We start from the raw sequence: 23,606 nt of genomic DNA, 5'->3' as shown, positions 1-23,606 counted from the left end.
ATCAATTTCTTTTTTTGCTAACTGGCATATACATAAAACCAAAAATCACACAGGAAAACCCCCAGAGCTTCTAATTTGCCAGCTACAGCTGTGTATCAAGGACGCTAGTTTAATTTGACATTGTAAATTAGGTGTTCAGGAGTGTTTTGTGAGTCTAAACAGACAGCTGGGGACATACTGAGAAGAGCCATATATTCCAAAGGCATTAAGTCAGGTGCCTGTTAGAGAGTTCCTTACTGGGCAGCAAGAAATTGAGATGTCCAAAACACTAATAAAAAAAAGCTTTTCTTTTACTCCATTTTCCTCACCTTTTCTGGATTTTTATAGTCCTTCTTTTGGCAACATGCCTCTGCCGATGCAGCTGCAGTTCATGCAAAGGTCATCACTACCTCTTAACTTCCTCAATGTATTGCCTGAAATGCCCATTTGCACAGACGAACCAGAGCAAGATGACTGTTCTTTAAAATACAGGGCAAATGACAGAGAGTGAAAAGAAGAAAATTAAGCGAATTCTTTGGCATTGTTTGTTCAACGATTTAACAAGAGTTAAAGAAGAATTGTTTAGTCTGTTTTGAGGATGTAGTTCCATAGAAATGCAACGTATTGCCTAACATGTTATATTAAATCACACAGCACTTGTGACCATTCAAGGAACCTGGCTATGTCTAGAGCAGAACTTTGCGTTGAAGAGATGAGCCACCTCTCCTGGTGTTACTTCTCAGAGTGACCGACTTTTCATGCTATTCCTTTTACAGAAACAAAATATAAAACCAGATTTGGATTGACAAGTCTTAATAGCAGAGGCTGAAAATGTTATTATAAACTCTGTCACCAAGGAACTCCGAGTGCAACAACACATGTTGGCAAGAAAGACCAGTCAAGCTGCCTTGTGTTTATGATTAAGGGGGTAACTGGGTTTTGAAAATTCTAGTTATTCTGCTGGAATAACTTTAATGTACTTAATGTAAGAACCAAAATACTAGGAATCAGACACGAACCTAGTCAGTCAAACACTTTTGAGTACCTCCAAAACCAGAAGGGCATTCACATTGTCACTGCATGGATGCATTGAGTATCAACACAGTATTTTCTCTTTCTACGATCTCAGTGTAAGCTATGTGAAGGGAACAGCACTGGAGGAAATGTTTTTGCATATACTGGCTGTCAAGTTGTTGCTATACTTAAAATACGTTTTCTATATTGCAAGAAGTCCTACAGGTACATATGCTACTGGTCAATCAATTGGTTGTAACCTATTTTCACAACCCGACTCACCTGCCACAATCCCTGTTCGCATGGAAGTGAGAGCTCGCTAAGCTTGCTTGCGGGCTCCTGCAGAACTCTGGGCATTCTGAAATGAGACGCTTTGAGTATGTTGAGCGCCTCAGGCAAGCTCCTACAGGGAATCTGAATGGCTTAAAAATGAGCATGGCTCAGTAAGCTGTAGCCCCGTCCACAACCAAAAGTCCAGGGATCTGTTCTTCCCGAACACAATAAAAATACTTTGAGATCAATTGATACTCTTCAGTTCAGCTAAAGCTGGCAATGTACACAGAAACCTGACTCATAGAACTTGGTATGCTCAAGTAACCCTTGAGTTCAACTTAATTTCACAGCATAAAAATACTTAGAGTCTAATAGAGGCCTCAGACCCCTGTATGCTCAGTTCTCTACAAATGCTTAGTAAGCTACAGTCCCTAGCCCAAAGAACTTTCATTCAAACAGCAACAACAAAGAACAAGGGGGAAAAAAATCAATAGCAAAGTGAGCTAAACTGACCCAAGCTCAAACTAGCTGCTGGATATCAGAAATAAAAATCAAATTTCCTGAGGCCTGAAGTAAAAAGTCTTCATGTCTTATTCAATAGCTTATGTTATTCAGCCACCAGGAAAAAAAAACAAAAAAAAAACCAAAAAAAACACAAACCACAAAACAAAAACCCAAACCAAAAACCACACACACTCTTAGAGCTGCTCATTCTGAACATGGTAGATACCTAGAAAATTAAGCACTTGTATGGAGTACAACCAAAAGAAATGGCTACAAAATATCAAAACTAGGATTAAACAACAGCTCAGCACTGCACCTCAGTCATTTCCATTTTACTGTAAGCAGCACCCCTCATTTATACCTAACAGAGCAAAGGGAAAACTTAACACATACGTAGCAGAGCAGAGGTTTGATAGGGATTTTCAGTAGAAATTATGAGAGCCCTTGTTACTGCCCATGGTATCTAAACCATACTTTTTACATGCTCCCACATTCATTTGCTGAAAAGATATTAAAGAAATACACCTTGGCACCTCTGCAAGGAAGGGATAAAACTTGCAGAAGATGACAGGAACCAGGGAAGCAGTAAAAACCCAGGAGTGTCAGAGTTAATGATGATATGTGAGTAATCCAGTTATAAAGGCACTGTCAGTACGAAGAGAGCACAAATATAATAAAACACAGCTGTATGACGTACACTCCAGGGGAATTTTTATTAGATGGCTTACGTGCACTTTAAGTATACCTGACTGCAATGCAAATTCCCATACACTTTTATTTGGGAGGGAAAAAAGTTTCCACAGATTTCTGTGCTGAACTGATTTAGTTGAATTGTTCTGTACAGTATCCATGGGTTTTGTGGCTCATTTTTCTGAATTTACTTCTGTATTTGTTTTCTGCTGAGTCAGCTCCTTAATCTGGAACCTTGAGGATTTCATGCTTTTAAGTACTTCCCCAGAGCCTATTCCGGCCCAGCTACCCTAGTCCTCTGGCCCTTCTACCACTGATCCCAAATGACTACTCTTGTATCTCCCATATGTATGAACCGCGAGAGAAAAACCCCACAGGACAAGAGGAAACCTGCATGGGTCAAAGGAAAATGAGGTTTTACTGCTTCAAAGGTGGTCAGATTTGTTCCAAAATCTGCTCCTTTCTGTAAACACCATAAAGACTACAAGCTTGAGTGATCAGCATCATCTTGGGAAGAAAGCTTACAAACAGAAGTTTATAAACCCAGTTTACCTACATGATGTTTTGAGTCCATGAAACAAGAGTGGCTACATGTGCTGTCAGCAGGACTCAATTCCAAGACCTGTAACACTAGATGCTCTTGAGCTGCGGAAACTCCTTTAGTGGCTAGTTATCAAAAAATGTCATTAACCCCCTACCTTTATGCGGCCAAGGTAGAAAACCAGGTACTACACAATACATTAACAAAGCTGTTGGCTACGCAGCCCACAGATAAAACTGATTCTTCGTTGTAGTACCCCAAGTGGCAAGCTCCCTGCTCTTTTCTATACGGATCTACATTCCCATTTGTTCATGTACCTAGTAGGAAGCACCTACCAAACATCTCCATAGATATACTGGTGGCTTTTGCAATCTTGATTGCAGGCCCAGTAAGGGAAAGTGTCATTTTATGGATGGTAATACTGCTAAGCACTTCTAAATCTAGCTCCTGGATTTCAACATTGCTTTGCAAAGTAAGTAACCAGTTCTAACTTCATACAGAAGTCAAATTTACTTTACTTACCTTTCCAACCCATAAGGTTAAGTGAAGTGAGAAGCTGATACACCAACGAAAGCAAAAGACCAAAACCCACAGCAATGCGCTACATTCCCTCGCGTATCAAAAAAACCCCACTCAAAACCTCGGTAGGCATTGCCCCTGCCCCTGAACTCAAGATCCACTGACTTCCACTAGATTTCAGCACTGGATTACATGCTATGCACACAACTGCATTGCCAAAGGATTCAACACATGGAATGATACGTTAAGATCGCAAGCAGACACGAAGTTCACAACTGGAACTGGTGCTATTAAGTTAAAGGTTCTGTATGTTGTCAAGTTCTGAACTCCTTTTGCACACACGAGTCCAACGTAGGCAATGCCCAAGAAATTGCAGGCGAGTAGAAGTAAAGCGTAGCTCCCCCACCTGCCTTGCCCATGGACTGAGCTTACTATAAAGAGATTCTTTAAGGTCTGGCTCTCACAGTGTGTAAAGCAGGGATCCCATGCTGCTTAATTCAATTTGGCAGATAACATTGGTGAAAGGCATTGATTTCTTCCCTCACTCCCCCCTTCTCTTCCATCAATTTTCCCAGATAAGAAGCCTGTGGCTCAGCCCCTGCTGGTGACGGATGCCTTGTAATTGCTTTGAATGGATTATCACCAGACATCTAGCAGGCATTTATAGTGCTACAGCTGTAATCAGAAACAGAGTCTCACCCAGTAGAAGGGCTCCGAGGAAGAGACAGCTGTCTCTGTTGCCTCTGCCTTGTCTCTCTGTTCTTATATTATGCCTAACTTTATTTATTTATATTTTTAATACAGTAATATCTAGGACATCCAACTGAAATCAGGGTCCAGGTGGGCTAAGTGCCATTCAAACCCTAAGAACCTATCCCTGCTTCTGGCAATTTATAGCACAACTCAGGCTACAAGAGGATTGTCCTTCCATACTGCTGAAATTTTGCATTTGACTAAGTAAGTATCCACCCATGTCAATGGGTAACATTACCAAAATATGGGAAATCAAAAAATACATATTCTGTTCTGGCAATTACTGGCTAAAAGACACGAGATAAGACACTTCTCTTCTTGCCTCAGCTTACTGCTGCTTTTCTCACTCTGCCTAGACTAAATTGTCAGTAGTTTGGTTACAAAGATTGCAGTGACATTCTAATTTGGTATCTGGAATTCAATTTGTATGGCTGGAGGGAGCAAAAACATGAATACATAAGTGTGAGACAGACTGTTACGTAGGAACAAAATTAAGCAATTTGACCTACTGTACTCTATATTAATTTTGTACAATTATACATAGCTGCCCAATACCAAGAGGCAGTAGATCCATGTCCACGATGCTTAAAGTGAAAATTTGATGAACATCAACAAAGTTTTTTGCCCTGCAAAGTTTCATTAGGGGTAACATAAGGAATAAGCCTCAAAACGTGTATCTCATTGTTCAAAAATTAAACATGCAGTAGCTGCCTATGTTCATAAATACACATCCATCCTGCACCACAAATATGCCATTAAAACTTGGCACAAAGATACTTGCACTTGGCCCTCTTTCCAGGAGTTTCTTCACAGAGGCAAATGCCACAAGGAAGGGTCACATGCCTCTCCCTATCACCACCTCCCTTTCTTTTAGCAGACCTTCTACCCTGATCAGAGAAACACCCTGATAGGACTCAACAGGGCAAAACTGATCCTATTCTACATTTTCTGTCACTATTTGGAAGGTCTCATTCACTACGGTTTCTTCCTCCAACACGAGTTTTACATTAGGATTCCTACACTATACAACAGAAACCACGCATTCTCCTCCTCAAAGAAACGGGACTCAGACACTAATCCCCTTCGTTTTCTTGATGTGTAATTTTTTAGTGCTTGTGCCACAAAACGTCAGCCCTGGTTTTAATTCAGTCACTCATGCAGCATCAGTTTGGTCAGTCTATAGAGGACATTTACATGGGCAATGGTACCTTGATAGGAAAAGTTTCCATGTTTAGTACAAACAGTACAAGCTTTACACTTCCAATCCTTAATTCTAACCAAGAATCAATTCTACTTTGAAACAAGTTTCATCTAACACTATGTTCCAGCTCAAAGCTCCCTCTGCTCTCTTTGAAAACAACATAAAATCTTTCTTGGAGCAAACAAAGAGTCGCTGTCAGTTTGGTGCTTGGATCATCAGTGAGAATCCTTCCCTGCACGCTCCATACCTACTTGTCTAACAAAACACTGAAGGGCCTCATTTTAAGTGACGCTAATTTCCCAGAACTCCAGTGAATGATAACTTAGAATGTTTCACACTGGCTTATTATATGTGCAGAAGTTGACTAATATAAAAAGGAAGCTTTTTCAAAAATCATATGACACAACAAGTAACATGAAAATCCTGTACAATTTTTGCACCTTGAAAAGCAGAATGAAGGTGGGGGAAGAGGGGACAGTGGATTTGCTACCACACATGTACAAACTGACTCTGTAGGGCTTGTGCAGCTGGGAGATAATGTGCTTTGCAGGTCATTGGCTCTTAAGCACTGTGTTATCTCTCTGTAACATACACCTTGTTGTGTCTTACTGCTTAATTACAGCTGATATGTAGGCCGTAATATTGCTTATCATTAGCCAGAGGATGACAATTACAATTTAAGATTAAACTGTTTTTCTTTTTTTCTTCAGCCAAGTCTCTGTATGACACTTCCTTAGCCCAAGAAAAGATTTGCACATGCAGAACAAATCCATATACTAATTGGTTATGTGCCCCTCATAATGATGTATAATTTAGGAAGCACGCATTGCATGATGAACATCATGAACAGCACTCAATATTTCATAGAGCCTGTATCTGAACTCAGAGGGTCAGCTAGCCAGCTACATATGCCTGAAAAATCACAAGACGGCAATAAAGACAATGAAATACTGTGATCTACATGGGACAGGTTCCAGCCTGGTGACTGTCAAGAGCAGTGCCTCAACTTGCAGTAAGCTCAGTCCTTCCCTTCAGCCATCACTTTTCAACTCGCTTTCCATTCCACCAGCTTCACCCTCTTTTCTTCATTCCTCTCCTCCCCGTTTTCCAAAAAGGCTTGATAGTGTTTTAGATGACATCTGTTATACAGGCAGAGGAGCAGCTGCATGCATCCATCCTCCCCCTACTATTCTCTTGCATTATGATGCGCTGCAGAAATCTGGGGCTTAGTTCAGCAGAACACTTAAGTATATACTTGATTTGAAAACAGTGTTCCATACATCCCAAAGTCTTTTTGCTTTATCAGGGCTTTTGTTTCAGAAATGGACACAGTTAACAGAGATCCTAGAGTTGGGAAGTAGTTTGAAAGACTGGACTATTAAAGGATCAGCAAAAAATTACAAGTCTGCTCAAGCTGAACTGTCATTAAGTAGCTACGCCCTTTTCCAGAAACAGAAATGTGTTATTCCGTAAAAACAACCCGCAGACTTAAAAGATTGCTTACAAATATTCTGCACTAAAATCCACAATGGCCTGAGAGGAGATTTAACTCCTGATCACCAACAATAAAGCTTAAAGACTGAATAAGAACTGTGTTTCGGTACCTCTGCTAAGCATTTATGAGATTCCCTCACAGAGCAAAGCCTTTAACTGCTGAACATAAATGTGATAACATATAGTTGTGATGACTCTTAATGTCAGAGGTCAATGGTTTAAATCTCGTGCCCTGTAGTTTGTCAACTCCCATTTATCCTATGCAGCACAGCACAAGGGAACAACACATAAATCTTCCAAAAATGTGTTCTGATCTTTCACCTACAGTAGATTAAAAATAGCCCAGAGCAAGAGCTTTTAGCATTTTGTCATAGCAATTTCTCCGTCAAATATGACGGATAGCCAGCTACATGGAAAAAGAATGAACCAACCCAGAGATCAGATAATGAAAAAGTCTGAACTACACCTCCAAGAAGCAGGAGTTTTACTCATGGTGGAAATCCCCACTTAGCTCACCCCGCTGAGCCTATCTATGTGTTGCGGCACGGAACATGTCATTAGACTCATCCAGTAAGGCATTTCTTTCCTCCCTGCATATTTTTCATTTAAACCTCGTAACAATTTTGGGAGCTCAAGCAAGAGTCTTGAGTTCTGGTTTGGATTTTGCAATCTCCTAGTATGATTTTGGGCAGAATGCCCATTTCAAGTTTTATTTTAAAAACGTATTATTTAAAGACAGGTGCTAATTTTGGCTATCCAACATAATTATAAGAGCTTCAGCCACTCAGATTTTCTGAAAACCAGCTGCCGAAAGTGTCTCAAGTTAAAAGCCAGAAAGTGAATACCCAAGTTCTCACTGCATTACTCTGTTATTAAGCCTTGCAACTCTTACTTCTAGGTACCTTCTGGTGATCTTGCAGCACTGAGATGTGTACCACCATTATTAAAGCATGTAACACCTCTTCACTACCAGTAAAAAGAGAACCTTGACTGCAAACTATCCTGATCTATTACTGCTAGGTACTAATGCTTTCCTTTCAAAAAGGAAAATCAGATTAAGTTTCTGGATTTTGTTATCATCTGCACTTTTATGAAATCCTCCCAAGAAGAATTCTACTCTTGTTTATCATAATGGTTTTTAAAGGAGCTAAACTAGTAAGAGAATGCCACAAAATGTACTCAATTGTCAGAAGCCTACAATAGAAAAGATTCCCTCTGCATTATGTACATTCATCAGCTAGGTGCGATAGTTGAAGAAGTACTAATAAATCCAAAGGAGGACTTAACTGCCTGAAAGTGAATCTCTTTTTCTAATGTTATCAGTTGGTTTAATAAAAGATATTGCCTAGTACTGTAAACTATGCTTTACTTGTATCTTTAGATCACCACAGCCTAAGTGGAATAGATATCCAAAGTATTTATTTGGGAAACTAAAGCTTCCAAAGCTGCAGCTGCTTCCATATTTATTCAGAATGATGCACACTTTCCCAGCAGCTTATAAAGACTGGAACATCTGTTTACCAGACACCTTTATGACATTCTACCTCTCCGAGTAGTGTGCCAAGATTTAAAGAGTTATCATGTTAAATCTTGCAGAGGTGCTAAATAAACTGCACCCAAAAAAAAGCACAGAATTGCTCATAACTCTTCCCTCCTTCCTAGTCTCCATTCTCCAAAGACACAGCAGCACAAGAATCCAGGCAAGTATTTATCAAATGTAAACCAACCAGTAAAAACAGATACTAAATCATTTTGGCATCTCTGCTTCTCATAGATTCTACTGTGCATATGATGCAGCACAAAACATCCATGTGAGCTCCCAGAAGTTACTTAGACTGAAAGATAGAGAAGGTGGCCTTTGGCGGGACGACACACAGAAGAACAAACCAAACTACACCCAACAGTGCTTTGTACTTAAGAACTCTAGAAATGATTGAGAAGCTAAGAATTTGTACACTCTCTCCAACAATTCAGGTCCCAGCTTTCAAGTTTCCAGAGAGGTTGCCCTTCTACTTCAGCCTGAACTCAGATCCCATTTTGTTACAACGTTAAGTAGACACAATATTCTATATTATATATAGTAACAGAAAATCGATTTGGTAAGCCCTCAAAACAGTACCTGTAACATACAGATATGTAGCATAGGTCTTAGTCACGCAAGTTATCAATAGGACTCCTTCTTCTCAGAATCATGTGAGATTAAATGTAAAACTAGAGTTTCATCTATGAATCTGAACTGAGTAAAGACCACAGAATTTTACCCATTACTTTAAATTGGCTTCACTTTTTCAAAACACATTATCATTTTGGTCAGACTTCACCTTTGGACCTGGAAGCTAGATTCTGTCTGCTTTGTCTACCACCATCACAACTGTAACAACCTGAGACATCAGAAATTTCCACACTTTTCTAATGGGATGCTCATCAAAAAAAGACTTCACCTTGCTCTCTCTTAAATCCACATGCCAGGATCAGGGCAGAAAACATGAGGAAAAATATCTTTACGGTTTGGACTAAATGATCTTTAAAAGTCCCTTCCAACCCAAACCATTCTATGGTTCTATGATACTCCTAGTATACGTGTTTATGTTTTTCCATAGGCTTTTTTATATGCCTCAGGGAGTCATCTGCAGGGCCAAACTAACATAGCCTTCACACAATCGTATAACACGTTCATCTCGTTTTTGAAGCCTGGATCAAGAGAAGAGATCCTATGTTATTTTTATGCCTATATTCATGTTATTTTAGCCCCATGAATGGACCTGTGGAAGGAAAAGAGCCCATGAAAAACAAACACACGTGCCAGGACACTTGGGTTAATTCAGATTTAACTGAACCCTACAGCACCCTTAGGACTTTGGGTTTTGGAGGTGTGGGGCAGGGCATGGCACAGGCTCTTCTAGTCCCAGGTAATAACAGTACAGATTTCTGTCTATTTGATATTGCAGTGTTTTCTGGCTAACGTAGTCACGTTAAGAAACTGTCTGACATACAGAAAGCTGCAATTTCACATACTGCAGCAGTGAGAGAGAACACATAAAAAAAAGGTACAGCTGCTAAACTTCACACCAGAAGCCAATCCAAATGGAGGAAACATGGGTGATTCAAGCCAGCCACAAAAGCATCATTAAATGAAAGATGGAAGAGAAAAATAAAGGAAAACATGTTTATCACAATTATACTGAAAGATATTTGTGGGTTTTATTACTCATATTTTGTTGATTATTTACATTTGGGTAGAATCTGGAGGATCAAACCAAGTATGAGACTCAGACCCAGCCCCAAATGATTTGTGACTTAGATAGGTATGTCAAACAAAGCGGTTGGAGAATGAAAGGCATTGAGAAAGGAAGGAACTGACTCTTCCAACACCACACAAGTCAGCAATGGAAATGCAACATACCTTCTCTGAGAGCGATCCAGTGCCTTCTTGCACTGAAACAGGCAGCACTTCCCCATTTTCTTCCAGCTGCCAGTCATCGTAATACCTTCTCATCTGTATTCTCAAGATAAATCCCATATGTATTAGAGACCAAAGGGCTCTGACAAATTCTAGCTCATGTACACTAAACAGTGCAAGTGCTAAGGGAAACAATTTTCTGCCTCTGCTTACAGAGCTACATAGGGTCTCACATCCCTACAAAGTCATGAGAATCCAGTTGATCTTAATAAGAGAGGCCAAACACCCTGTCCCCTCCTCCTCTGTTCTTGTGCTTAGTCACACGTCATACTAAGTTTCTATTTATAAGCAGTTTATATGGAAGCAATAAACTATTCACAGATATTATAAACATTTTACAGGTCAGGGCACTACACACGCTAGGGTTAACAATTATTTACTAAAGCAGCTATTAATAATTTACAAAACGTATATGAATTGAAACTCAGTATAATTCATTACTGCGTATAATGGCTGGTATCTTGGCTGCCACACTGGAGATCGGTCCAAGGATCTCTGCAGTTCAAAGATTAATCCTACACCTAAGGTCAGAAACAGCTACGATTCCCAACAAGAAGCTGTGAAAGGTTCACACCTACCACAGGTTGGATTCACAAAACTACAACCAATACTGGGAAGTTAACTAAGACTCCTCATTGAAAGAGCCAAGATGTCGCTTCTTCAAGAACATATCAAATTTCTCAGGCCTGATTTTTCATTATCTACAGTTTGGGTGATCAAAGCAATCAGATGCTAACCCCTCATTTGTACAGATATACACGACTGCACTGAAGTTCATGGAAGAAAGGAAGGGATAGACAAGTTCCCTGAATTTTAGGCATTCTATTACAATTGGTGCTTTTCTTGAACATCTGGGAGTGTTTTCTGTCCACTTTGGAAGGATACAAAGGAAGAGCTTTATTTCTTTGGCACTTCTAGTAGGATGAGTAAGGAAGTCGTAAGAGAACTCAAACTGCTGAATGTACTGGTATTTTCAGACACCTCAAACGCTTCTCTATGCCGTGAACGATACCTTTTAAAGCCAGGGTACAAAACCAGATACATGTATCTCTTTTTGGACAATGCTATTTATCTGTCCAAGACTTGTGTTCCAACCAGCCACGAAGCAAGGTACCCTATCCAGGAAAACTTTTCTGGGGAAAAAAAATAAATTGTCCTCCCTTTTCACCAAAGACCTGGTTTTATCTCTTGCAAACAGCTGAAATTCTGGGGAACCAAAGCCCCAAGCCATCTGGCAGAAATCACCAAGGCATGTTTTTGACTCACTGTCACAGGTCATGACCTACAACCATTGCCAGTGTTCCAGGGCTTTTTCCTCTTCCCCTTGTCTTCCCCAAAGCAAACTCAATTACAAATTGGAAAAATCCTGCAGTGAAATTTTCCCCTCATGGGGCTGAATGTCTGTCACCTTTGCAAGAATACATTTCATAAGAATTCCACAGTTGTTGGTTAGCTGTCAGTCCCAGTTACATCAGTGATTAAGAAATATTGAGCAGTTCAGGTTGAAGGGCAAGGGAACAGGTGACCTACTATTCCTTCCACTAAATTTAAGCCTTGATTGCTAACTGCACAGGCTGTGTTATCAGTGAGCATTGCTGTCATCTCTGGGTTTCTACCACCCAAAAGCTTCAGGAAATATAAAAAGTCTTTTTACTTTAAAAGCAACATTATTTTGTCTTGGCAACAACCTGACCATTGACTGGGTTTTTCTGTGGATTTTTTTTTTTTTCCTCAGCGTGAATTCAAATCATGTGCACTTACGCCATATTTCAATTTTCCGTTACAGAAGTGATCTTCTTGCATTAAATCTGATTTAGTTAGACTTCACAATACAGTGCATCCGCACAACAGCGCTTTCTTCAGCACAACACTGTCTTCTGCCAATATTTTTCATGCTTCAAAACTACTTGTGTACTACTGGGAAAACCGATACTTCCTCTTCCTATAACGCCACCTGTAATAGGTGCATACTTTTCACATTTAACTATGCAACATCAGAACCTATTTCCATCTTGACAATTATATCCTTTCTGTTCCTGTACAGATGAATACTTACATGATACGTCAGCCAACCTCAAGCTCTAATCTGAGGAAATGTTAAAGCATATTCTTAACAAAGCAAAAGAGTAACTGTATTACCACTAAATGGGACTACTCACTTGCTTAAGCATGTACTTAAACACTTTCCTGAATAGAGACTTTGTTAACCTACAGGGCAGACTAGTCTTTAATGTAACCCTGGTGATACAAGAAGAGCGTCCAGGCTGCATTTGTCCAGTCTGATAAGCACTAATCTGATAAAGACTTAACCACACAGGCTATATGCGTCAATGAAGACAGTGTAGCAAGTGGATATTACAAGGATACTGCTTATCTAGCTGAGAACAAATGAAAATTCATTCAAAGAACTTGGTGCTTTAGAGATAAAAGCTGGGGAGGTCTTGTAGGGTGGACACTAGAAGATGAGGTTATCAGAACGACAGGCAGGCTTAAAAAAAAAAAAACCACCATCTCTTTATTACAGTGGCAATTAAAAGATAAAGTTGCAGACCTTCAAAAGACATAGAGGTGTCTCATTCCAATTTAAATCATTGGACAGTAAAGCACTTGGGAGTCTTTGAAAATCTGGATCCCAATGGCACTGATTTTAAAATGCAATCAAATTTGTAATATACTTTTCAAAAAAATTGTCTCTTCCACATTAATTCTTCATGAGTTGTTGGAACAAATGAATCTGCAAATTTAGGTTATAAAGAGAAGAATCATAAGGGAAGCATGCTCCACACTTCATATTGTCCCATACACAGAGAAAATAGCTAGAAAGCATATCGTAATCCTTAATTTGATAGTGCCACTGACATATTTCAGGAAATTGTTTACATGTGTTTACTCAGGGAGTCTGTATACATAGCAAAAATACAAGCTAGTCTGGTAAAAGGTCCATTAGAAAAAATACCCTATACAATCTAAGAAAAGGGACACTGCATGGCTGTGTGGCTGCCTGAAGCTAGATTTCTTCTAACAAAAATCCAAAGCATCATCTCTCTGAATGCTTCTCATATGGACCCTTTTGCTGGGATGCAGTTCAGCTGTAATGCAGGGAAAGAACGCACTGTCAAGTGTCCAAGGCTGGAGCATGAATTAGTGAAGAAAGCTAATCTCACAAGCCACTGGGCTCAGGAACAAACTGCAAATACGTAATTATGTACCATACTGGCATCTATCTTCCTTGAATTCATTGCTCCATGCAAAGATAGCTTTGGTTGCCCAAGAACCTTTAAAGGAGGGGAAGAATTCAGAGTTACCTTTGACTTGTGTTAGAACTGGTCTGCACATGATTGGGGAAACTGAAGTACAGTTCAGGAGCTGCAGGCTCAGCTCTACAATGCTACTTTGCATGGAATGCTGCACAAAAACATCTTGCTTAGATTTTTATAACACAGCTCTCCAGTTTCACACCACTGTGTAACTTAGTGTAACAGGGCAAAGACACAGAAAGGGCTAGTCCTCCTCTGTTAAAACAAAGTGGATTAAATAAATGTCTGTAACATCATGAAAATACTTTATAAACATTCTTTGGTCAATTTAGTTTTGTTTTCTGATCATATTTCAGGCTTTTTTCTACCCTAGTATCCCCTAGTTTCACTGACAGATATAAAAAGTCTTCATGTACTTTTGCTTCTGTGATAGAATACCAGTTCCAAGCAGGATCCCAGCACTGAATATGAGCCCTTCTTCAGTTTGGAGCGTGAGAACAATTAAGACATCTTTGCTCATTCATCATATGCTGAACACCTGTGTCCCTCTCCAGCTGACTCAGTGGCAGCTACAGGGACCCAGTGCTTTCAAAAATAATGCTCAATGTCTCTCTAAATTAAGCCACTGATGATTAGTTCTGAAATTTTAAACAAAAATATTTCCCTTCTCAGACATATCAGGGCTAAAGGAACTTTAAAATAACTCTTTCCTCTTCCTACATCTTGAAAACTTCTCTGTAATGAAGTCCAAACCACCCAGAAAGGCCTGCTTTCTCACCTAGTGAAATAGGGCACTGGCAGGTTTCATTTCCCCAACACTGAAATGCTTAAATTCCCTGCTTTACAGAAGCATTGCAACTCTGAGCTAGGCTCAGTGGTTTCAGTTCTGAGGAGGTTTGTTTCCCACAGCTGCTCTTCAGCCAAGCTGTGAATGAACCTGAAAATTCATTTAAAAAACCCTCTATGGTTTCTCATGCTTTCATAATTACATTACAGCTCTTTCCTCGATATTTACCACCACCCCCTGCGGGGAATTCCCCCGACACACGGGTAAAATTTACCGGGAAGGCTTGTAAACCTTGATAAGCATTTCATCTCAAACAATGCAAAAACTTGGTTTCAAATAAGTCTGGGAAATTTTCTTTTACAAGCTCTGTGATTTTGTTGTGGAAGCTTGGAATTTTAAACTTCTGTTCTGTGAGCTGGATTTAAAGCCCACTGAGGCAACTGGAAGGACTCACATCAATGTTCATGGGCTACAAATTTTCAAACTGCTAATGTCTGTCACTTTGTGAGTGACTCAGTAAGAAAGTACTCTGTGAGGTAAAGCTGAGGACAACTATTCTCTCTGTGATCAGAAGTTTAGTTAGCGGCTGGGGTACTTTGTATGAAATGTCATATGCGCCACTCTGCAGGGGCTAAACTTCCCTCCCTTCCACCAGATTAGAACAGGGCGTGCAGGTCTCAGTGCAACAGTGCCAGACCTAACTTTTTAACCAAATTTACTTATATTAGTCCTCAAGTGATCACAGAGGTCACACCATTTGCACATCAGAGTAACAGTCGCCATGGAAACCAGTAAACTGGCATCTGCTTGATGCCTTGTTTTAAAGGAGCTGTGAAGCTGCTTGCTCTCCGGTAGGAAAATCTCCTGCAAGCCTGCACCTCCCATCACTGGAGCGTTTATTTCTTTCATGTCTCAATTACACATTCCGCTTTCCAGCTTTGCTCTACTACTGGTACATCATTTATTCTAAATGGACCAGACACTCTCGTTCACCAGAATCACTCAGGCCCATTTACTACCACTTCTTTGTTACTGGGTTAAGGATTCTACCAGAAACTAACATGGAGTCAACCCCAAATTCACACCCCAGAACCCAGAGACAGAAGCACTCATTTTTAATTCATATTGACAAATCAAACAAACTTCAACTTATTCAGAATGTGTAAGCAAAATATTGATCATTGTCATCTTATTTATTATAATTATATACTATATATGAAAATTTATCCTATAATTTTATTATCCATTAATCTAGCTATTTATAATCAAGGTAATCAATTTAAACAATTGCAAAATGAAGAGCCACAGTAACTGTTAGTTTCTGGTGAACACATACAAAAAAAGATGCCTGCAATCTATATATTGAGCACATACCTATTTCACGTGTTCATTTTTACAACATACAAGTGCCTGAATTTTACATTAGCCACTACCCTGCATTTCCTGAACCCTCAAATAAACAAAAGGGTGAACCTAAGACACTCCTTTTGTAGATCAGCTCTTGAAACAGTAGTATTTTGGGGGTGGGAACTTCCTACTACATATGAACATAGCTCTAGAAAAGTACATCTTTGATCTCTCTTTATAGCCAGCACATCACAAACTAATTAATATTGTTCAAAAGTTTATTACATATTCACACACACTCCTGCATCAAGTTCATGCCCGTGAACAGCATTTTAAATCACCATAAGTATGTCTGCCTGATCAAAGGAAATTAGTGAACACAGAATCAGCTACAATGACATCCACTGGAGCATAATTTAAAATAAACACCATGTAAACGATCTCCTGAAATACGTTCAGAGGTACTATCACATTCTTTAAAAAGTAAAGGTGACATGAAAAGCAAAAGGGGTGGGGGGGGGAGGCTAACCAGAGTTTAACTTTGTGTAAAAGATACTTAGACTAGTAACTTAAATGCAGATAGGAATGTTCCCAAACATTAAGGGCAGCGGACAGAGAACGGCTCAAGCCTGTATTAGAAATCTCTCTCAAGTCTCTGCAACAGGGTGACTGCATATAAACTACTTATTGGGAACGGTCTCCAACTTCAAACCATACCTGGGAACAGTTTAGAAAAATACTAGCTGGCATGGGCCAAAATTCTGCCAAGAAACATTCCAGCACTTCAGTAGTACAGTATCATGTTCCACGTTTGAGGAACATTCCTGGGAACATTCCCAGGCATCCTTGATTTTACTAGTATGGACACAGCCTAAGATTTCCAGATGCTTACTAGAATAAAGTTTTGCTACTTGGATGCTAACTTCTGAACAGAGAACCCATGGAAAACAAAAAAATAAAGGCTTTATTATGGCAGAAATTAATATTACAGTTAACAATACTTCCTGAAAGGGCTTCCAGGTCCCTTTTGGAACAAGCACCATTTAGCACTTGCCAGCAAGCTGTATGCTTGTTAGACCGTCATTCTACACCCTCACTCTACTATTGTCCTGGAATAAACAACGACAACAGTTCTTAAGACAGGCAGCTTGCAGCTTAATTTTGGAATTAAAAAAGGGATCTTAAAGCACCAATCAATACCGGCTATAATGAGAAATGTTCAGATGTGCCTCTGCTAGTGAAGGCACAAACAAAACAATGGTTCCTGCCCACAAGTCTCTGAGGCTTCCCTTTTCCTCCTTTTCACCTCTTTCACCCTCTTAGTCCCTTTTGATCAGTACAACAAAGGTGTCATTTTAACACGGAGAGAGAAGCCAATTCTAGCTGCCATGCAACTACATCTTCAGATTGCAACAAAAAGTTCTATGAAAACAGCATAATACTTAATGACATGCAGAAAGGCAAACGCAACGTGAGGAATCACTAGAAAAGTAAAACAAAACAGACAGCATTTTTACATCACTAGGTAAATTTATAATAATGCCCACATTCAGATCCAGTACTGCCCTCTTTCCCCCCATTAAAAAAAAAATAATAATAGAACCAGAAAAGGTACAGAAAATGGAGCATAGGATAGGTAAAGACACAGAACAAGTTCTATGCGGACAGCAGTTAAGTAAACTGCAACTCCTTGCCACAGCATGTTGCGGCTGCTAAAATTCAAAAAGCAATTTGACAAACAGAAGAAACACCAACAAACCCTACATAAAAAAGCAGCACATTTGACTCAAGACCTTGAAACATGGAGTTTGGGAGTCTATACAGGGTAGGTATCACAATACATTTGCTCTGTTCTCCTACACTTCCCTGGGCATATGACGTGAGCAATACTCTGAGGCAGGATTAGGACAGACAAATCTTTTGCCTGACACTGTATATCTGTTTTCATGTTGATTTAATTTAGCCAGCACAGACAGAAACAGTGGTAGGGAGCTGGTATCACAGGCTTCCTCCCAGCCCCCCCGAAGGGAATAAGTATCCCATGTGTTGTCCCCCTTGCAATGGGTCTGTATGCCAACTCCTGCTATGCCACCCCTGCAGTTAATCTAGATCGGCTAGAACAGAGCTGTTGGATGCTTGCATACCTGTGCTACAAAACACAACCAATATATAGATGTACTAAGATCACACAACGTTTTACATACTTCCAATAAATTTTACCACAGCCTGGTAAGGGAGACATCATTATCACTCACTTCACAGCAGAAAATTAAGGCGGTTTTGGTTTTGTGTTTTTCTTGTGTTTTTGGTTTTTTTTTGTTTTGTTTTGTTTTTTTAACATTCCTTACATAATTTGGTTAACAAATCATACATTTGGAACTTATGCAAAAAAGCACTATCAGAGAAATGTATTCAAAATAATTAATCAGACTGTGATACACTTTCTATATAGAAATATTTTTTAAATGGCTTAAAAATCTTGAGAGTTATTTGAAACAAGCAAACAAAATTTTCATTTGCTTCCTTTGATTTCTAATTCCTGGCATACTTGGATAGCATTTTCAAGAGGTTTTTTTTTCCAACTTCAAAAGCCATAGAAACTCAGGTTTTTAAACATGAAGCTAATAGTCCTATGACATGAATCTAGAGGTGAGCTTGACAAAAACTCCCAAGTATCACAATGTTAAAAACCAAAGAGTTGGCAAAATACCTCAAATTTGAGGAGGTGAAGAAATATGAGTGGCACTAGACGGACTTGAACAGCTGTACATATTTCAGCCCAAGATTTTAAAATTTCTGTCAAAATATTGCAGTGAAAAAACTAACATTCTCCATGGAAAGCAGCTATTTTCAGTGAAAATGCTATTTTATCAAAACTCTTATTTTCCATTAAACACAGTTTTGACAGAAATTTTTCAACTATCCTTATTCAGTGTTATGCTCTGTAGTTGAAAATGTTAGCAGTTTTTTAGGCTGTCTCTACAACTGCAAAGATTTATAGGGACTTGGCAAAGATGGAAAACAGAAAAAAAAATCTGATTTAAAACTAGTATGTCCCTTCATATTACACACATCCCGGGAAATTATTTTTACTTAAGTTTAATAGCATACATGATAGTGACACAGCACAGCAATGCGACTTCAGCAAAGCTGTTAACACTTCCTTTCATGATTTTTTTTTTCCCCACCCTAAATAGTACTGGCAAAGCATCTCTCCTCTATTAGTAAAGCACTGGAGACTCATTTTGGCTTAATGAACTAGGGGGTAATTTTTCACCTAGTCAGGTCCTGGTACCACTGGTCAGTGTGTTGATTTTGGGAGTCCTGTAGGTGGAGTTGCCTCTTCCTCAGATCCTAAAGAAAAGTACTCAGGATAGGACTATGCAGACTTGACTGCTGGAATTACGCAGGACTCCCTAGGCTACGCTCTGAAGGCAGGCTGGCCGCTGCTGACTGGTTGTATCATATTACAGCTCAGTCTGAAGTAAAACTGGGGAAAAAAAAATAATCAGAGGGTGCAAAACAGAGGTATTTGGAAAATCAGAAACCCACTATTGGAGAAAGAAGGCTACAGAACTTTTGAGTATCATATTTTATGCAGCACTTTTTTTTAAGCTTTCCAAAATGTATTTACAAGGTTTCGGGGCTCTGCAGCCTCCCCCCACTGCCTGCTGAACCTTGACTAAACTAGCAAGCGCTTCAGAACAAGGTTAGTAATGAGGCAAAAGAGAAGCTACAGTGATGACCTTCACACGGCTCAGTCCTGGCCTTTGCCTGAGACTGCAAAGGGAAGATTAACTAGCAGAGACCTAGAGGACTCTTACAGCTATTCCACCCTTAGCATTCCTGGTGGGCCGCTTCTGTCACGCAGAAATAAAGTGTCGGGATATCAGCTAGTGTAAATCAGCGTATCTCCACTAAACTCAGGGGCCACGTTCATAGCTGCTATGAACTAGTGAAACATTAGGGTCAGCGGAGTCATACAATGTTACAGCAATTGAAAATGTGACCCGGATTTTGCTGCCAATATTAGAATACATATTTCTCATGCCCCTCCTTCCTCTTCATTCCCTGCTCAGATGAACTTACATAGTCACAATTATTAGCAAAGGTATCTAAGCCTACGTTCAGTGATTGTATGATGAGAGGCAGTCTACAAGATCTTTTTAACCTGACACAATTACTCACACAGCCAATTTGCAAGTTAGGTATATGCCAGCAAAAGTAAGGCATAACCCATATACAGAACACTTTGGACCTAAGGATAAAAAAAAGAAAAAAGAAAACCAAGTCTGAAGGCAGATCTGAGAAAAGGAATACTTCCATATAATGTCTCTCTCTGACTAGACTAACTACGAAATGATGCAGGGAAACAACAGCCTGTTTCCAAATCAGGGAGATGTGTACACATGTACACAAACAGACACACACAGATTTTTTTGCTAATTGTCTCTATGGAACCCCTAAATATCCACCAACATTATTATAAATCCTTCCTTCCTGCAAGCCAGCATTCCCCAGCCCGTTCCATCTCTCACTTCCCCCACAAAAATGACAGACTGACTCTAATCTCCCACCTGCATAAATCTCCTACAGACAACCACAAATATTTTAGCTATGCTGATTTATGGAAGCACAAGCAAGACTAAACCAGGAGATATATCCTCCATGCACAATGACTGATGGCTTGCTGCAAATCTTTCCATTTAAAGCACTGTCACTTTTGCAGTTCCAGAGAGAGAAAAAAAGAGGAATAAAATAACATGCAGTAATGCAACTTATGGCAGCTCCTGGAAAAAAAAGCATTTGTGCGACCTGATTTCTTCCAAGTTTTCCTGCATAAAATCCTTGCTACTAACTGAAGAAATTCTATTTGAGAGAGGATGTGAAAACAGCTGCAAGACCCTGCAAGCCCTCCTCCTTTCCCCCACCCCCCAACCATCCCATTTTCTGACTTTAACTTCATGGCAATCTTGATTTACAGCCAATGGGAAGTTGTCTTTTTAATCAATGCTTTGCAGCTGATGCTGCCTGCTTTAGTACCCATGGCTTTAAAGAATGAATGAATATGGGGATACCCTACTCAGATTTAACTACGGCAGTAAACAAAATCAGGCTGTAGCTCCTAATTCTAGGCAAAGACCTCCCTGAATTCAGTGGACTAAGCTCTGAAGGCCACTAGGCACAGGCAACTCCCCTTGACCTCAAAGAATACCCATCACAGACAGGATTAGTCTGACAAGAACAAGACCAGGACCATTGACTTTACTCATGGCAGATAAACAAAAAAGACACAAACTGTGCACAACAAGAGACCTGTCAACATCTAGTTCAGTATCTCCATGCTGTGTAAGGGCCCCACAGAGACAAGAGCTTTCAGAAGAGATTGAATTCATCTAGCTACTCTGGGCCAAGCTGTTTCAAGATTTGTGTTTTGCACAAGGACATCAACAGAGACAAATAAAGCTGCTGTGGAAACACATTATTACTCTTCTGCTGAGTACTGACACTCACAGTTTCAAAGAGCTGGGCTGAGACCTGAAGTCACAGAGCAAATAAAGGGGTTTCTGCATTCTAGGCTCCACCGACACCATTCTCCCGGCACTGTTTCCTCCTCTGCACCTTCCTTGCAGTGGGTTAAGTCTTCCCTGCTAGCCTGTTGAAAGCCACAATTTCACCTGTTGTCACAAGCACATTAGCAGTAATGTCTGACTGAACAGCTGTATGCTTCCTGCTCTACTGCAACTAATTGACTAGCAAGTAAAGCCGTACAGCAGGATCACTGATCACACTCCTTTTGTTCCAAGTCTGAAATTTAATTGACTTACCAAGAATTTTGCTGGGCACAAGTCATCTGTGTTTTCACACCCTGGCTCCATGATATTAGCTGGAAAACAGAGAAAGAGGGATAGTTGGTTAAAAAGAAGAGCAACAGATATTTTATGTCTTTGGAATGCAGAGCAACACAGGCATATCTGAAATGCAGTGGTTATTTTAGGGCATGTTACATTGTCTACATGGTCTATTATACAGAATTCTGGACTCAATTTCCTCTCCAGGCTCTGTGAATAATCACTTCCTTTCTCTAGACCTTAACTTCCTCAGTCAGTAAAATGAGGAAAATTATATATAGTTTCCTTAGAAAAGCATTTAATGACAAACCTTCATGTAATAGCTAATTGTGCAATATCATTAATAAAGGAGGAGACCAGCTGCCAAGTATCTTGGGACATATTCCCATCCATATCAATAACAAAGTTATAAATGTTTGCTTTAGGTTTCTCACCCAATACTCACTAGTGAAACTTGAGAATACCTGTTCTAACAGGAAACTTTGCTTTCCCTTGTTATGAATAAAAAATTAAACAAAACAGTGGTAACATTTTGTACTTGTTTTTACCAGCTTGTAAATCCAACTCAAAGATGTGAAAATAAAGTCCTTACCTGAGAAGAAAATTAAAAAAACCCCAGAACTCAATGACAGACACTCCACTAAGGCCCTAAGACTTAATTACACATGGATTTTCTGTTAAATATCATCTGGATTTTGCTCTAAAAGTAACTTTGTAGACTGCTTGCAGATTTCCTTGGGCACCTGCTTGAAGCTGTGAAATAATGCTTGTATTAAGCAGAATCTTAATAAGAAACAGTACAAAAAGATATTAAAAAAAAGGCAAATGAAGATTTTGAAAAGTTTGGCAGTGGGCTACAACAATCACCAACATGAGGGCAGCAGAATGTTCCCCACTTTTCCATCCCAACTATCTTTTAGCATGAAGAAGCAGTTCACATATCAGACTGATAGCAAATGACTTAGACCATTCTGACAGCTATTTGTATTTGTACCATCTAGAGTATAAAATAATAATGTCTCAAATCTGATCAATACGGCAGATGTTGGTGAATAGCACTATTACAAATCAGGTACCCATATAAGTGCATAAAAGTATGATAAGGCTTAAATTGACGCTCCCAGGGTGACACTTTGTTCTTTAGATCTCAGAATCTATACTGTCTCTATGGCTGTACTGTGATAGTCTAGTAGGGCTAAAGAAAAGATTCATTCTGCTAAGGCAAAAAAACTGAAGGGGCAGTCTTTGACAAGCACAAATTTTAATTAATGTACTTGCTGTGAAATAACTGCCGCCAGGAAAAAATGAACAGAATTTTGGCTTAAATAGCCTAGACATCAAAGAACATTTCTAAAGAGGTCTACATAAAAAGCTGTATGGTAGCAACTCAAAGGAAAAAAAAAGAAAGGTCTTAGCCAAACCATGAAACATCAGGGAAACAGAAAAGAAAAAAAAAAAAAATCCATTGCTTTTTTATTTCTGCTAGTCTTCTTCCGGACACATGGGCAATGATTTCAAATAATTGTACATAATACCAGTAAAGCCTTGGGTTATGTGTGAACCTATACATGTCAGAACAATAGAAAATAGTTATACAAGAAGATGATCACTATGTGAGAAATACACGTACAAAGTACAAATAGGTGTTGGGGTCAGGATTCAGGATTGAGCCTGCCAGATACAAGTAAGAGATAGAGTATCCCTGCTAACACGAGTCCTAGCTCAAATTCTGTCTATTATTTGGAGTGCATCTGAGCAATTTTTTGCTGAAAGTTCTTGTATTTCCCCAAATAACATGCTTGAGATCAAAACTTGTGTGCACACACACATGCAGACACAAGATAAAAAAAAAGGACCCAACATTTATTAACTTAAAATAAATATTACTTCAACTGGCAGCGCGATGCCAAAATATATAGATGAAACGTATTTCCA

General features: G+C 39.5%; 1 protein-coding gene across 1 annotated transcript in view; it reads right to left on the bottom strand.

The window, feature by feature from the left end:
• LOC115343224 overlaps positions 1-23,606 on the bottom strand; it is a 182,580-nt gene that overhangs the window by 5,250 nt on the left and 153,724 nt on the right. The window contains exon 11 of the mRNA XM_041124170.1: positions 21,648-21,706. Within this exon, the coding sequence (XP_040980104.1) occupies positions 21,648-21,706 (59 nt within the window). The remainder of the gene's footprint in view (positions 1-21,647; positions 21,707-23,606) is intronic.

This window comes from Aquila chrysaetos, chromosome 6 (assembly GCF_900496995.4).
Source record: "Aquila chrysaetos chrysaetos chromosome 6, bAquChr1.4, whole genome shotgun sequence".
Taxonomy (NCBI): Eukaryota; Metazoa; Chordata; class Aves; order Accipitriformes; family Accipitridae; genus Aquila; species Aquila chrysaetos.
The sequence above is the reverse complement of the archived record's forward strand: the minus strand, read 5'-3'. Positions and strand labels throughout refer to the sequence as shown.